This window comes from Gastrolobium bilobum, unplaced genomic scaffold (genome assembly GCF_033153095.1).
Source record: "Gastrolobium bilobum isolate Gb01-03AN ecotype WA unplaced genomic scaffold, APGP_CSIRO_Gbil_v1 utg7238, whole genome shotgun sequence".
NCBI lineage: Eukaryota > Viridiplantae > Streptophyta > Magnoliopsida > Fabales > Fabaceae > Gastrolobium > Gastrolobium bilobum.
Genome location: NW_026896347.1, coordinates 12,040 through 27,029, shown reverse-complemented (window position 1 = coordinate 27,029; position 14,990 = coordinate 12,040). Strand labels below are relative to the sequence as shown.

The 14,990-nt window shown below is 34.3% G+C and overlaps 1 protein-coding gene across 1 annotated transcript; it reads left to right on the top strand.

Annotated features, from left to right (window-relative positions):
* Window positions 1-351: 351 nt before the first annotated feature.
* LOC133299256 (uncharacterized) lies at window positions 352-5,779 on the top strand. The gene is made up of 10 exons (XM_061498691.1): window positions 352-767; window positions 925-1,045; window positions 1,393-1,478; window positions 2,097-2,514; window positions 2,611-2,711; window positions 2,823-2,889; window positions 3,117-3,344; window positions 3,710-4,168; window positions 4,724-4,796; window positions 4,993-5,779. Exons 1-10 carry the CDS (start codon window positions 388-390, stop codon window positions 5,235-5,237), a joined length of 2,178 nt encoding a protein of 725 aa, XP_061354675.1. The 5' UTR covers window positions 352-387; the 3' UTR covers window positions 5,238-5,779.
* The last annotated feature ends 9,211 nt before the right edge of the window (window positions 5,780-14,990 follow it).

Sequence of the window (14,990 nt, the reverse complement as noted above, 5' to 3'; positions counted from 1 at the left end):
TGTTTTTGAAAACAATAATCAAATAGAGCCCATATTTTCAATTTTTTGTTTTTTGGGAAACCTTGTATCAAGGATGAGCAAATAAAATTATCACTGTAGATACCAAAAAAAAAATTTATCACTGTCACCTTTCCAAAATCTCAAAAGACTCCTCTAGCAAAGTAAATGACCAAAACAACCGTACCAGCTTGGATGGTGTTTGAACCACGAATTGATGAGCACCACAAAACAACATAATCAAAAATTGGTGGCCACGATATTTTCAAAAAAAAAAAAAAAAATTGGTGGCCACGATGAGCGGAACTGAACTAAACTGTCATTGCTGTCTTCCATGTAGATGTAAAGAAACCACACAATGGAACACTTATTCGGTTTGTCCCATGAGTCATGATCACTTCCTCCTCTCGTTGCTGCACCAGCAACCTTGGACATGGACTTGAAGCTCACTCTCTACGGTTCCATTCCAAACCAGTTAGGACAAGGCTTCTATTTCTCAGAGTCCAATTTCAGGGCATTGCACTTTCCTCAATCAGAACCACCCCTTCTAAACCCACTTGCCACTTCAACACTTACAACGCCAAAGATGGAAACTTTAGGCAAGAAGATGAAGAGGGTGAACGTGAGGTGCATTGTGAGGTTCAAGTAATATCGTGGAGGGAACGCAGAGTTAATGGCCAAATCTACGTCAATGCTGACACTGAATCCCTTTGGAACGCTCTCACAGATTATGAACATCTCGCTGATTTCATACCCAATCTTGTGTCCAGGTAATGCTAATAATGCAGATGCTGCTATTCATATTCAAGTTTAACATCAAAACAAAAATAAAAACAAGAGTGAATTGTTCTAAATATCAGTTTTTGAACCTTTTGTTGTTGTTGTTGTTGTTGTTGTTGTTGTTGTTGTTGTTGTTGTTATTGTCAGTGGGCGAATTCCTTGTCCATATCCCGGAAGGATATGGTTAGAGCAAAGGGGTTTCCAAAGGGCAATGTATTGGCATATAGAAGCTCGTGTTGTGTTGGATCTTCAAGAATTCATCAATTCAGTAAGCTTCCTTAAACACTTGTTGCAGTTGTTAATTGCTTGTTTGATTCTAGTTATTCAACCTACATCATATAGTAAGTAATGAATGCTTTTGAAATGAGCACTGTAGCCAGCCATTAGCCGTACTTGATTGGAAGGAAACCTGAAACTTGAATATTTCTAACTCCAACACATGTTCTCTTGTACAATTTGCCACATGATCCATATACAAGACCATATACGATGAATAGTTTCCATTAACAGTGGATGTGTATTATTTGATATATAGATTAGTCAGTCAATAGAAAAGTCCAGAAGAGAGAATTATCTGTTAAATCAATGCTACTTATATTCCTTTTAATGCTTCAGGCATGGGATCGAGAACTTCACTTTTCCATGGTTGATGGGGACTTTAAGAAGTTCGATGGCAAATGGTCCGTAAAATCTGGAACAAGGTAAAATTTATTTCTCAAAGCCAATATTTGCAAACCATCTTTGCATCAATCTAAAGAAACTATATTCTAATTTTTATTTCACTACTAATCGTACTCTTCCCTCAATCTAATGGCATGTGTGTATGTGCAATGTATCATATGAATCTTAAAGTTTGAATTCTTGGATGAAGTTCTGATTAATGAAGAGGCTTCATTTTTATTAGGCCTTTTTCTGGAGATCTCTCCGTTTGATACCATAAATTAAAATTTGCTGGACTTCCTTTGAGAAACAAGGAAGTTCAGATAATAATTCATCTGAATACATCATCATCTCAATATGTTTTGAGTATGTTCTTCATTTGTATGACTCAAAATGCATTGAAGTATACCGTATGACATCTTCTAACATTTTATGCGAGAAAGAAAATGAAAAATAACTTGGCTAACTTACCATATGTAATGATACACCCAACAAGACAATTAAGCTTTGCCATTCTTCACCCATGGGTTTAATGTTCCAATTCAAGTGGGTTTTTACGGGTAGTATCTTCATTTTACATTCAATGGACTGTGCTTATTGACATTAGTCACATTACCAGTTTACTTTTCTACTTTATACATCAATTATGGTTTATGCAGATCGTCAACAGCTATTTTATCTTATGAAGTTAACGTGATACCGAGATTGAACTTCCCAGCTATTTTCTTGGAAAGGATTATCAGATCTGATCTTCCTGTGAACCTTCGAGCTTTGGCTTACAGAGCTGAAAGGATTTTTGCGGGAAATCATAAACTTCCACTGCCAGAAAATCACTTGTACAAAACTTCTGTGGCTATTAATGGGTTACCTGTCAAAATAATAAATGGTTCTTTGTGCGAAAGTGATAAGTTGCCTCCTGCAGAGAGCAAAAATGAATTTGCCAGCTCAGTTTCTGGTTCCATGCCCACATCTTCCAGTGAGGTGAGCAGCAACTGGGGTGTATTTGGAAAAGTTTGCAGACTTGACAGACGTTGCATGGTGGATGAAGTTCATCTCCGCAGATTTGATGGACTTCTGGTAATTATTGATATTAATTATTATGAAGTGATCTTAATTCTGACAATGAACTATCCGTATAGTCAAAGTTACTTACAAAGTGATTCTGATGCGCAGGAAAATGGAGGTGTTCATCGCTGTGTTGTTGCAAGCATAACAGTGAAAGCTCCTGTACATTTAGTATGGAACATTATGACTGCCTATGAGACTCTTCCTGAGTAAGTCATTTATGCTGTTTCTTTACACTAGTTGTATTAGAAGCACACATTGAAAGATTTACTGACCTAATGTTTCATTTTCCTAACTTGATTCCACATCATTTGTTGTAGGGTAGTTCCAAATTTAGCAATCAGTAAGATTTTATCACGAGATAACAATAAAGTCCGCATTCTTCAGGTATGGGGTAATGTTAATGAAGTATAGTCTTAAAAGAGAACTCATAGGTGTTTATATCCTATTTTGTTTCCTGGCCACTGCATTACGCTTAACGGCCAGTGTTATACCATCAATATCCACTCTTAAACACACGCATGAACCCCTTAAAACAAACACTGGTACAGCCTGGACATGCACTACAGATGTGTCTATAAATTATGTGATTTCCTTGTTTAATCGACATGCAGGAGGGGTGTAAAGGCCTTCTTTATATGGTGCTCCATGCTCGTGTTGTGTTAGACTTGTGTGAACATCTAGAACAGGAGATCAGTTTTGAACAGGTTGAAGGGGACTTCGATTCATTCCAGGGAAAATGGATTTTTGAGCAATTAGGAAATCATCACACACTGCTAAAGTATTCTGTGGAGTCAAAAATGCGGAAAGATACTTTCCTTTCTGAAGCCATCATGGAGGAGGTTTGTCTATTAATTGACTCATCTATATGATTTCAGATTGGTTTAAAAATTTGCCTAGATTACTTTCCAATAGTGTAATTCCCTCATTTTAACTTAGCTCCTGCTCAACGTAGTCAAAGAAACTCAGTTAACTAAAACACACAATTACAGTGTATATTCTGCCTATAGAAGTGGAAGCCAGATACATTCTTTTATTCATGTCTTTTTCATTTTTTAAGAAAATCTTTTTACTCTCGTTAGGATTAGATACAATCTTTTGAAGTTCAATCCATCCAATTTTATCACCAAACGACAAAACTATGAGCCAATCTACTCAGTATTTGAACCCTGAAATATTCTGAGTTCTTTGCATAATATCATTTCAGGTCATTTATGAAGATCTTCCATCAAACTTGGCTGCAATAAGAGACTATGTTGAGAACAGGAATGCATCAAAATCTTCAGTAATTTTTGAGCAGAATACTAATTCAGGGCGAAAAATTGTTTCATCTGGCTTTCAAAAAGTCGATGACTTTGGTTCAGCTGAGGGAGTTTCTAATTGCAATGATCGATGTGAATCTCAACAAAGGTCTAAAGTTCCAGGCTTACAGAGGAATATTGAAGTACTAAAATCTGAACTCCTGAAATTCGTTGCAGAGCATGGTCAGGAAGGATTTATGCCAATGAGGAAGCAACTTCGTTTGCATGGAAGAGTGGATATTGAGAAGGCTATAACTCGCATGGGTGGATTCAGAAAGATTGCAACCATATTGAACCTTTCTCTGGCTTACAAACACCGCAAACCGAAGGGTTACTGGGACAATCTTGAGAATTTGCAGGAGGAGGTAGGCTGCAAAAGTTCCAATCTAGTTACCAGAATGCCTCATGCTTTTCCTATCTCAAATATTTTCATTTTCTTCTTTACTTTGTGTTGAGATATAAAAACTATTAAAAAGTCTTCACCCACTAGCTTAAGCTTTTGGGTCGAATTTGTTCTTTACATAGTATCAGAGCCTCAATGTACCGGGTTCAATCCTCACCGTCTCCCACTTTCTTTCTAGCAGAATTTTTTTGTTCGCATAGGTAGGTGGGCCTGTGCATTGTCCACCCTTCAAACCCAGTGGACTCTCGTGTGAGGGGGCGTGTTGAGATATATAAAAACTATTAAAAAGTCCTCACCCACCAGCTTAAACTTTTGGATTGAATTGGTTCTTTACATTTTTTACCACCTGCCACTTTTCTACTCGTGTTGATCTCATGGGAGAAAAGCTAATGTTTAAATGACAATGACATAATAAAGGATAAGTCATGTTTGAAATCTTAAAATCTTTTGAGCTAATTGTCATATACATGACATTATTTAAATCTTAGATCATAATGAAATTCATTTCTTCATGCAGATAAGTCGATTTCAAAGGAGCTGGGGAATAGACCCTTCATTTATGCCCAGTAGAAAGTCATTTGAACGTGCAGGTAGGTGGATATATTCTGGATCTCAACTTTGATTGATTCTATTGCTTGCAATAAACTAAAGCTTTACTTGCTTTCAAGTCTATGGAAGAAAGACTTCTTAAGCATGTAACATCAATATTATCAAAACTAATGCCACTGGATCATTAACTTCTCCCTGCAATCATTTTTAACTTAGTGCCAATGGAATTTCCCACAGGGCGCTATGATATTGCGCGAGCACTGGAAAAGTGGGGTGGACTACATGAGGTTTCTCGCCTTCTGTCCCTCAAGGTAAGACAACGAAGCAGACAGAACACACATTCCAAGGATAAGAGAATCGATCATATAGCATCACCTGATGTTGATGGTGAGATCAAGACACCATCTAAACCATGTATTTCCCAAGATGCACAAAAGTGGCTTACAAAACTACAACAGTTGGACATACATTGGTTTGAGTAACAGTGGGATGAGGTATTGGTTTAAGTACACACGTGTGCTCATAGTTCCATGATTCTCCTATAATCTCCATCATGCAATTCACGTTGGCCTTTTCTTGGTTTCTTTCACATGCCCGTCTAAATTGGCTTTGAGGGAAGTAGTTGTAAATAGTAGCATTCATTTCACAGCAGCTTAGGTTTCAGCTCCTCAAAGTTGCTGAAATGCACTTGGTTTCTACTAATGAAAGATTATTTGTGTGGATTGATCCTTCAATGTAAGTGAAAAATTATAGTTGGGTTTGGGGAGGAGAAAGGTGGCTTGGTGGAGCTTGGAACCTCCACTATCAACATCACACTTCATTCTTAAGACTTTAGGCCAATGACAATGGAGCTGCAAGCTCAACTATTCCATTCTTGTATTTTCTTTTTAATGTATAAAAGGAATGTATATAATACTACCCAAACACGAATTTAGCAACAGCAACTTATATGTACAACTTGAAAATGCAAACTTTTAGACTTTTAGTATGTAATTGATAGTACATATATACAGTTTAAAGAGATAAGGAGCTACAAATTTTTATGATATGTAGTATTATACTGCTTTACAAAATTCTGGATAATATTATTATATACAATATATTATCTTATACAATATAATGACAAATGCTGGATAATAAAATCTAATCAGATCTTATATAATTAGGCTTTATATTATTAAGTCTTATATTATTAGGTATTATTCTATATTGTACATCAAACATGTCCTTAATATAAAAAGATCTTAATATTTTAAAGTGAATTGTTGTGAAGTTTTAGAATCTCAACCCCACGGGGCAACATCACTGCCATCCATTGAGGAGATGGGACTCCTATAAATTGGTGAGGCCGTTCTAGACCAAATAAAAAAAAACACATGTCATTTCTGGTATGATTTTATTTTTCTCATTATTATTGTTAGTATAAACAAGAAAGAAAAAGAAAAAGAAAACATTTTTTTTCAGTTAATATATGTTTATGGAAAAAATGTTTCACAACAGATAAAGATATTTTCTACAAACCTATAACTACGTCGTTTTAAGAATTGAGGGAATTAATGAAAAATATTTTGATAAAATTTATATAATAAAAAATAAATAAAATTATCAAAACATCCTTTATTATTAATAATTAAAAAAATTTATATTTCTCTTGTATTAAAGGAAATAAAAGTATTTCATGTTATCCAAACACTACAATGATTTTGCTATCTAATCGCAAACTCTCATGTCCACATTATTTCTTCCATTTATATGGCGGAGGAAAGTTGTTGAAATTTTGTGCTTAGGAGGTAGAATAGTAATCTTAGTCACGAGAGATTTGCATGCACAGTTGTTATTCTGGTTGCTGCATAGAAAAGTTGAGTAAGTACTAGCAATGAGTTGGCCTCTTTTGATCCACAATTAATTTTTTATATTATCATATAATCATGTCTTTAAAAGAGTTTTACCTCTCTTGTACACTAGTTTAATATTGTCTCTCTTTCTATATAAGCAATATACCTTTTACTTTATTTGGATTTGTTTTCACCTTTTCTATTAGGTAGTGTTTGGTTGGGGAGAAGTTAAAATTTTGGTGGGTAAGTGCATGTGGGAATCTGACTCAACCACGTTTAGTTGAAGCTTTTTGGAAAATTTCCCTAACAAACAGGTTTCCCCAGCAATGCAAGAAGTAGTGCAAAAATTGGATATTGACACTGTTGAAGAATCCATTTCAACAGGTGGTATTGGTTGAGGGTATCGGATAAGTGAAAATGGTTGAAAATGGCATGACAAATATACCCGCTCTTTCTTAACCACACGTTGAAAATGGCACGCCAGCACTGAACTGGTTTGGTTCATCAGAAATGTTAAAGAACCCAAAGGCAAAATCACCATTGGAGGAAACCCAACAGTTATTGTCAACCACAGAAAGTTTGGAACTCAAAGGTATCAAAGCTGTCACAACAGGAATGTTCAACTTGAATGGATCAAATTGAAATTTTCTTCCTTTTTTATTTAGTTAAAACTTTTCATAGAACCAAACAACTTAGCTGAAAAGGGACTGGACTTAAAAGAGAAGAGAGTGAGTTGAACAGTGAGGAATGAACAACACAATTGTTAAGTGGATGATTGGTTGGGAAAGGACATGAAGTTGAAGAGTATGAGTAACTGAAAGGTTTGGGTGGAAGTGAGTGAAAATGGGGTTGCTTTGAGGATGCTGCAAGTAGCAATTCAAAGAAGAAAGCGAGTGAAAATGTTTAATTTTATAAAAAGGTTAATTTCGTCTTTTGCATTTTTTTCCCATCACAATTTTATTTTCAACCAAACACACATCAGGATTTTTAACCCAATTTTCTTAGTAATATTTTGCGCTACCAAACAACTTTTTTTAAACTTTCCTACCAAACTAACTTTCCAACGTCTTTCCTAGTAAAGACAATTACCCACTTTAAAAAAATTTCTCCTCAACCAAACACTACCTTAACAAACGATTGTCAATCAGTAAGACTATGGGAACAATATATTGATAGTTGAGAATTGAAAAGTACATAGATATGATATTTGTGCTTTATGAAGGCTACTGTTGATACTTATGTTAAAATTACATTTGTAGGTAGATTGTGACTAATTCAAGTCGTTCAAGTACATTAGCTGCTATTGATACAGCTTCTCCTACAATAAGGCGCATAGAAAGAGCAATTATAGGTATGGTATTATAGCTTTTCTTTTTCCTTCTTTACTTTTCTTTTTTTTATCCCAAATCTGATTGTGTACAATATATATAAATTGCGTAGCTCCTTATCAAATTCAAAGAGACACTTCTGGTGTCAAAATGGTTCTCGGTGGTGCTGCTTAAATTATTGATATCTCTATCTATGCATCACTCCCAAATAACAACTATTAAGGGCCACATGAGTGGAAGTTTAGTATTTTTTGATGACATTGTTGATTTGGAGAAAGACAATGATGAATTTGGAGAAGATGATCAGTGTGAAATCATGAAAGACAAAGATGGTAATTGTGAGAAAGATAATGTACAAGAAATTGTGGGAGATAATGATAATGGATTCAGTGAGACCCCTATTTTAGGTAGAGTTTTTAAGACATCAGATGAAGCTTATTGTTTTTATAATGACTATGTCGAAGGTAAAGGATTTAGAATACGTAAGCAGTACTTTAACAAGAATGCAAAGACACAATAACCAATACTTGCATGTAGAAGCTCTAAAAGGTTTGGAAATTGCCTGGAAGATGGGGTTCTGCAAAGTTGAACTAGAAGAAGATGCTTTAGAAGTTATTGTGATACTTGTGTAGAAGCAATGCAGCTTGTCTACCACATATTGTGGCAAGAGTACAAGCTCTTATTGACCAAGACTGGATAGTGGCTCTAAAGCACACCTCTAGAGAAGCAAATGGTCGTGCTGATTGGCTAGCCAAGTCCTCCATACATTGTACTTTCGATCTCCAATACTACCGGATTATGCCTGCAGACTCGATACCCTTATTTAATTTAGACCTCCAGGGAACAACCCAACGCGTAGTTGTTGACCCTGGCTAGTTTGAGTTTTTAGTCTTCTGCTTGTCTTAGTGTTTTGGTTTCTCTTGGGGCTTTGCGCCTTTCTGATAAAAAAAAATGACACAACAACCACATAGGTGGAATTATGTGTGCTCAAAGCAAAATGTCAAGAGACTAAACAATAAAAGAATTGATGTTTATAATGTCAAAAGACGAAGGGATTCAAGGACTAATTGATCAGCGATGTTACAAATAAAGTTAGTAGATGAATCATGGATCATGGAGAAGTTCAACGATACACACAATCATCCATTGATTAGCACTCCTTCTAAGGTGAAGAAGTTTCCTTCTTATAATGATTTGTGATGCTCAGAGTTTACTAAATCTATTGTTTCCAAGCTTTATCAAGAGGGTTTAACGTCTTCAAAAATCTCAAAGGTGGTGAATGCTATGAACAAAGAAGTTAATATTACCTTTGTTCAAATTAGCACTATTATATCAGGCCAGATAAAGAATAATGTAGGGCGAAAATGTCACGACATCATCAAACACATTCAAATGAAGTCCGCTCTTAATGGAGCTTTTTATTTTGATATGCATCTAGCAAAAGATGGTACATTAAGAAGTGTCTTTTGGGAGGATGGTAGGTCGAGAGCTACGTATACTCAATTTGGTGAAGTCCTTGTGTTTGATATGACTTACAAAAAAAACAAGTTTAAGTTTTATTTTGCCTCTTTTGTGGAGGATAATTACCATGAGCAGTCAATTTTATTTGCTGATGCTTTGTTAGAAGATGAAACAGAGACAACATTTACATGGTTGTTTGAACAGTTTCGGACATGTATGTTTCATAAGTCTCCTATTGCTATAATCACTGCTCAAGACAAAGCTATGGGAAAAGCAATTGTCAAGATATTTCCAGAAGCATGACATCGTTTTTGCGTATGGAACATTAAAAAACATGTTATGAAGCATAGTCAAGTGCTAAGCACAAAATTTAAAGATAGTTTTTTTTTTTTTTTGTAAATAATTTAAAGATAGTTTTGATGTTAACTTTCGTGAGTGGTATAAAAGTCGAGACATCGATGAGTTTGAAGGCAAGTGGGAAGCATTGAAGACTAAATATGATATTGAAGCAAGTAGTTGGTTGGCTAACATGTATGCTTCACGTCATTATTGGGCAAAGGCATACTTGAAAGATATTTTTTTTGCCAGAATGACCACGAGTGGCTTAAGTGAGAGCATCAATGCATTTTTTTATGGATATGTCAACTCTAATATGACATTAAATGATTTTATTACTAATATGACAAAAAAATCAAGTCTAGGAGGGATGCAGAAGAAGATGAGGATTTCAAAACTAGAAATACAAAAGCAAATTTGAAGACTTATCATCCAATTAAAGCAATAGTTGGAGAGCGCAACACAAAAAAATTATTTGAGATCTTTATAAGGGAGTGGGAGGCTGCCTTACATGATTACTTTCATGAAAAGATTTTAACAAAATGAAAATCTTATCAGTTACAAGGTAGGGTCTCTTGAAGTTGATAAAAAGTGGTGGGTAATTGTCGACTACCATTTGACAGAAACCTTCACAACTCATTGTTCATGTGCAAAATTTGAGACTGGGGATTTTGTGCAGACATATTTTATACATCATGAAGAAGAAACAAATAATGATCATTTTTGAAAAATGTAATTTGTCTAGATGGACAATGAATGTAAGCTATAAGCCTGAAAATCTTGTAGATGTTCATGTTGAAACAACTATTAATGAAGTTAGTGCATTGTCTTTGTGGTTAGTTCATTCCAAATTCACTATGACTATTTCTGAAGCAAGAAATTCTATTTCTGGGATTGGAAGACTTGTCATTATGGTTGCTGAATTTTTACAACAACAATTAGAAAGAAAGAGAAAGCGAATTGAAGATGAATCAATTCCCCAAACTGTTCTTTCACCAATTCCAGGTATTATTTCTCAAGTTTCACTCATTAATAATGTGTGTGATCCCACTCAACTAGTCAAAACTAAGGGGTATCCTGGGGTTGCTTCACGTATAAAATTGAGCATGGAAATGTCAAGAAAACAACAAAAGACTTGCAATTATTGTCGAGGAAAGGGTCATAATAAGACCAGTTGTCAGAAGCAAAAGGTATTTGTGAAGTTGATGTATATGTTTTTTCTTTAAACTTGAATAAAAGTTTGTGTTGTTTCATTTGTAGATGGATGTTGTAAGAGAGAAGCAAGAATAATAATTTTTTGGGCCAGTTTTTGCCAACCCGAACAAGACACAAAAATGAAAACAAGTTGACTCGAACATGAAAATTTTGTGTCTGGTTCGGGTCGTGTCATATATTGCCACCCCTAGTTATATTTATAAAATTTTATTTATAAACTCTTACAAATTACAGTATGTATTCTGGGGAGTACATTTCTAAGTGAGTGTACTCCTCGGAATACATAGTGTAGTTTGTAAACAAAAAGTTTGTAAACATAACCCTCCTCATTTTAAAATATAGCATTTCAATATAATATTTGTACTTAATATCTTTTGCTTATTCTCATATGATATTTAGAAGCTTTTCTAGAGAATAGAAGTTGATGCAGCTGTTCTAATATATTTAAAATGATTTTGCAAATGTTTATCAAAAGGAGTTGGGCTTTGTTGAAATATTTAGTCCTATTTAGGTTTTCTCTTTTTGGTTTTGGTCTAAAACTAATCATTTACGGGGTGTTTGGTACATGTTATATTTAGAAATCATGGAAAAGTAAGATGAGGAATATTATTTTTCCACGTTTGATAGGAGAAAAAGTAAAAGTTATCTCGGGAAATTTTTCCCCCCATGATTTTGGTTTACATGCACAAGCAATTCCTATCAGAAAATACCATTCATGGCATGGTATTTTTTTCCCATGGGGTGGGAATATTTTTTTAACTATTTTGGGTCAAATTTACCCTCACTCAGTTTCTATTGTTCTTCTGTTTTTAGTCCTCTCTCACCTACCAAATGAGAGGAATTAAAGTCGAGGGTCTGGGGAAGCAAATGAGGCGACCTTGGAGATTAAGCCAAGTGAAGAATTCAAAGATTCCACTTTCTCTGAATGGAAGTTCATTAGATAGCGAAGACCCTCTTGATTTGTTAGGCTTTGTGATGACTGACAAAGAAAGAAAGAAAAAGTACCGATTTTAAAAAAAATTCAGAACACAAACTTGGTCAATTTTAATTGAACCATTTAAAAAATGGAGAAGTCTTATTGTGGGCCAAAGGATTTTTTATTGGTCTTCATCACAATGTCTTCCTCAAAGGGATGAACTTGCCAAAAAGTTCCTTGGCTTTGTGTCGCGTCATTCCTCAAAAACCAGGAAATCCCCAACGCTGTTCACCAATGGGAAATCCCACTTGTTGTGGAGGACGTGCATTTGTTATCATTGTTGAAAGTTTACCTGAGCATCTGTGTACCATTCTTCAGGCTCAATCGTCAGTGTTGGATGTTTGTGTAAAATTTTTATGTCAATTTTAAATTGCAAAACTTTTAATATAAAGCGAAATTTTGTAAAATTATCTCACATTTCCAGTAATATTTGACAATCAACCAAACATAGACTCAGTAATCTTGAACCAATATTTTTAGTAATATTTTGGTCTACCAAACAACTTTTTGGTAACATTCCCGGGAAATTCACTTTCTACCATATTCATGGAAATCATGATTCCCGGACACAAAAAAATTTCTCCTTTACCAAATGTTCCCTTAGTGCATAGGAGTATTTGTGAAGTTGTAGAAAGTATATCACTTTAGTTTATCTTATTGTATCATTGACTGATCTGTCAAAATCATTTTGCATTGCTATATAGCATTTAATTTTACCTTGTAAAGGCTTAATATTGCTTGTATGAGCTATCTGCCACACTATCTTAATTAGCTTGATGCACAAATTTACTTCACTCGTTGCATGGTTTGAGAAGTTGCAATCCAGTTTGCTTCAGTTTAAACTTATGCAAAATCTTAGTTATCTTACATGTTTTTTGAGACTGTAAGTTCATGTTTACTTATATGGTATATTCTTACACCTTCATTAGAGCACTAAGGATTTGATCGTTTTGTCTTGTCTTCATATCATTTCTATCACTTCCATGTGTTACCATAACTTAACAGATAGTGAAGTGCTTAGTAAGTCAATCAATCATCGGTTTCTGTAGCAAATTGACGCTTCTTGATCAACCAACATCAATTGGGGGGGGGTGATGTTATTATGGATAACTTTCATTTGTTTTGTGCTGAATTTTTTTATTTAGATTGAATAAATGTAAATCCTTGTATATTCAGACTAAAAATCAATTTAAAACCTTTGTAAATTAGTTCATTTAATTAGTCTAAACTCTTGTGTATATATATGTATTGTATGGTAAACATGATCAGAGGTCAAGAAGCCATTCGGTCAAAATTATATCACTTTCAAACTGATATATAGTATTATCTATTCAAGATCAGCATGAACGACTGAAGTCATAGCCTCCTAAAGTTTCATATTCTTTTACAATATTACATATTTATTGCAACTTAGAATTCCTCTCCACAAGCACATTTTACCACATGGCTTTGAATTATAAAATGCTTGTAAGTTGTAACTCAATGATTTTCCCCTTCCTATAATTAATAGTAAAGAACAAAAAGATGAGCTTTCAATTCGGGGTTTGTAAGTTCAAGACATATATTATTAGCCAGTTCACAAACACAAGCCTTGTGGTTAGAGGAATATACTACTTAATAGTACTACTTATCAGCATTTCTTAAATATTTTTACACTTAAAATCCATTAAGCATCAAAGACCAACAATTGCAGCCTACGATAGGCCAAGCTTATACATGTCTAGAAAGTTATTACAATATACAAAAGGCATTAGTATTAGAAAACTACTACACAATTAATACAATGACCGGGTTTAACATGAGTTTCCCTTCTCCTTGTGCTTTCTTACTATGGATTATGTAGCTTTTCTCCACTTGGTTGTTCGATGTCATTATTTGAGAATCTTTGAAAGTTGGAACAGTCACTAGCGCAACCATTATCATCTTTTTAGTTCGTATAAAGAGGGGATATTCCACACTCTTTTACCTTGCATGGTATTGGTCAAAAGCCACCAACATCATACTTGTAGATCTTGAAATTTAAGTTGTGGACATGAAAGAATCGAAGCAATATTTCCACAAGATTGTGTTATCACCTTTCCATCGAAAATCATGTTAGTTGATTAGGTCGAAAAATATATAATCCACTAGGGCTAGCCTAGTGGTGTGGGTGTGTGTAATAGGGAGTGTGTTTAGTGTGTGTAGTTCGATTCCATGTAAACTTCAAACAAAAAGAAACATGTATGCCATCATTAGATTCAGATATGAATTTGTAGCTATAAACACTGCATCCACTGTCTTCATGATCCATACCTTCATCAGGCCCCAAAAAAACACATAAAGCAAAACCGATGGATGTATTATCATTGCACCAATTTAGAGAATCTATATTCAAAGTTACTGTATATCCCTTCCAATGATAAAGGAACCAATATGGAACTGGCATTTCCTATAAAGCAGTAGAACACAATAGTTCATGTATTGTTTGGTCCATGAAGCATCATTAAATTTTCCGTAGTTTTCTCAATTCTAGGGAACTTCTCCAAATTTGAGCAACCACGGAGATATAATCTTCTTAGAAATTTGGTAAATGCTGCCACAAAAATTACATGATTATCTTACAAAAAGAAAAAAAATTGTGAATTTCACCAGTAATATGCAAAAGACATTATAAATTTTAAAACAAAATGATACCGAAAGTGCATAGAAAAGATGGCTAAATAGAAAGTTAGGATTTCACAATACAGTAACCCTCTGGTTCTTAATTTCTATTAATAAAATAACAAAATCCAACTTCTAAAATAAGGGTCTTAAGCACCCTTTTATAGACTAATTACAAATTAATCCAAAATTCAAAATTCAAAATCCTAAAAATAATAAAACTTCCTAAGATGAATATAACTGTAATTAATCTCTAAAAATAAATAAATAATTATAATTAAGTCATTCAAAATACGTCCCAAATCTTAGATCTGAAATCATGCCAAATGTGTTGCTTTCTTTTTCTTGTCAAACAAATCGCAATCATATCAGCTGCTTCATTTGGACTTGGGTTTTATTGTAATTTGTTATATTTCAAATTACTGCTTCTTTTAACAATTGGGC

Excerpts from the sequence above, each read along its gene's own strand:
- LOC133299256 (XM_061498691.1), top strand. The coding sequence starts at position 388 with ATGATCACTTCCTCCTCTCGTTGCTGCACCAGCAACCTTGGACATGGA. Across the intron at positions 2,890-3,116 it reads ATAAAGTCCGCATTCTTCAG|GAGGGGTGTAAAGGCCTTCT; the intron begins GTATGGGGTAAT and ends ATCGACATGCAG. Across the intron at positions 4,169-4,723 it reads TTGAGAATTTGCAGGAGGAG|ATAAGTCGATTTCAAAGGAG; the intron begins GTAGGCTGCAAA and ends TTCTTCATGCAG.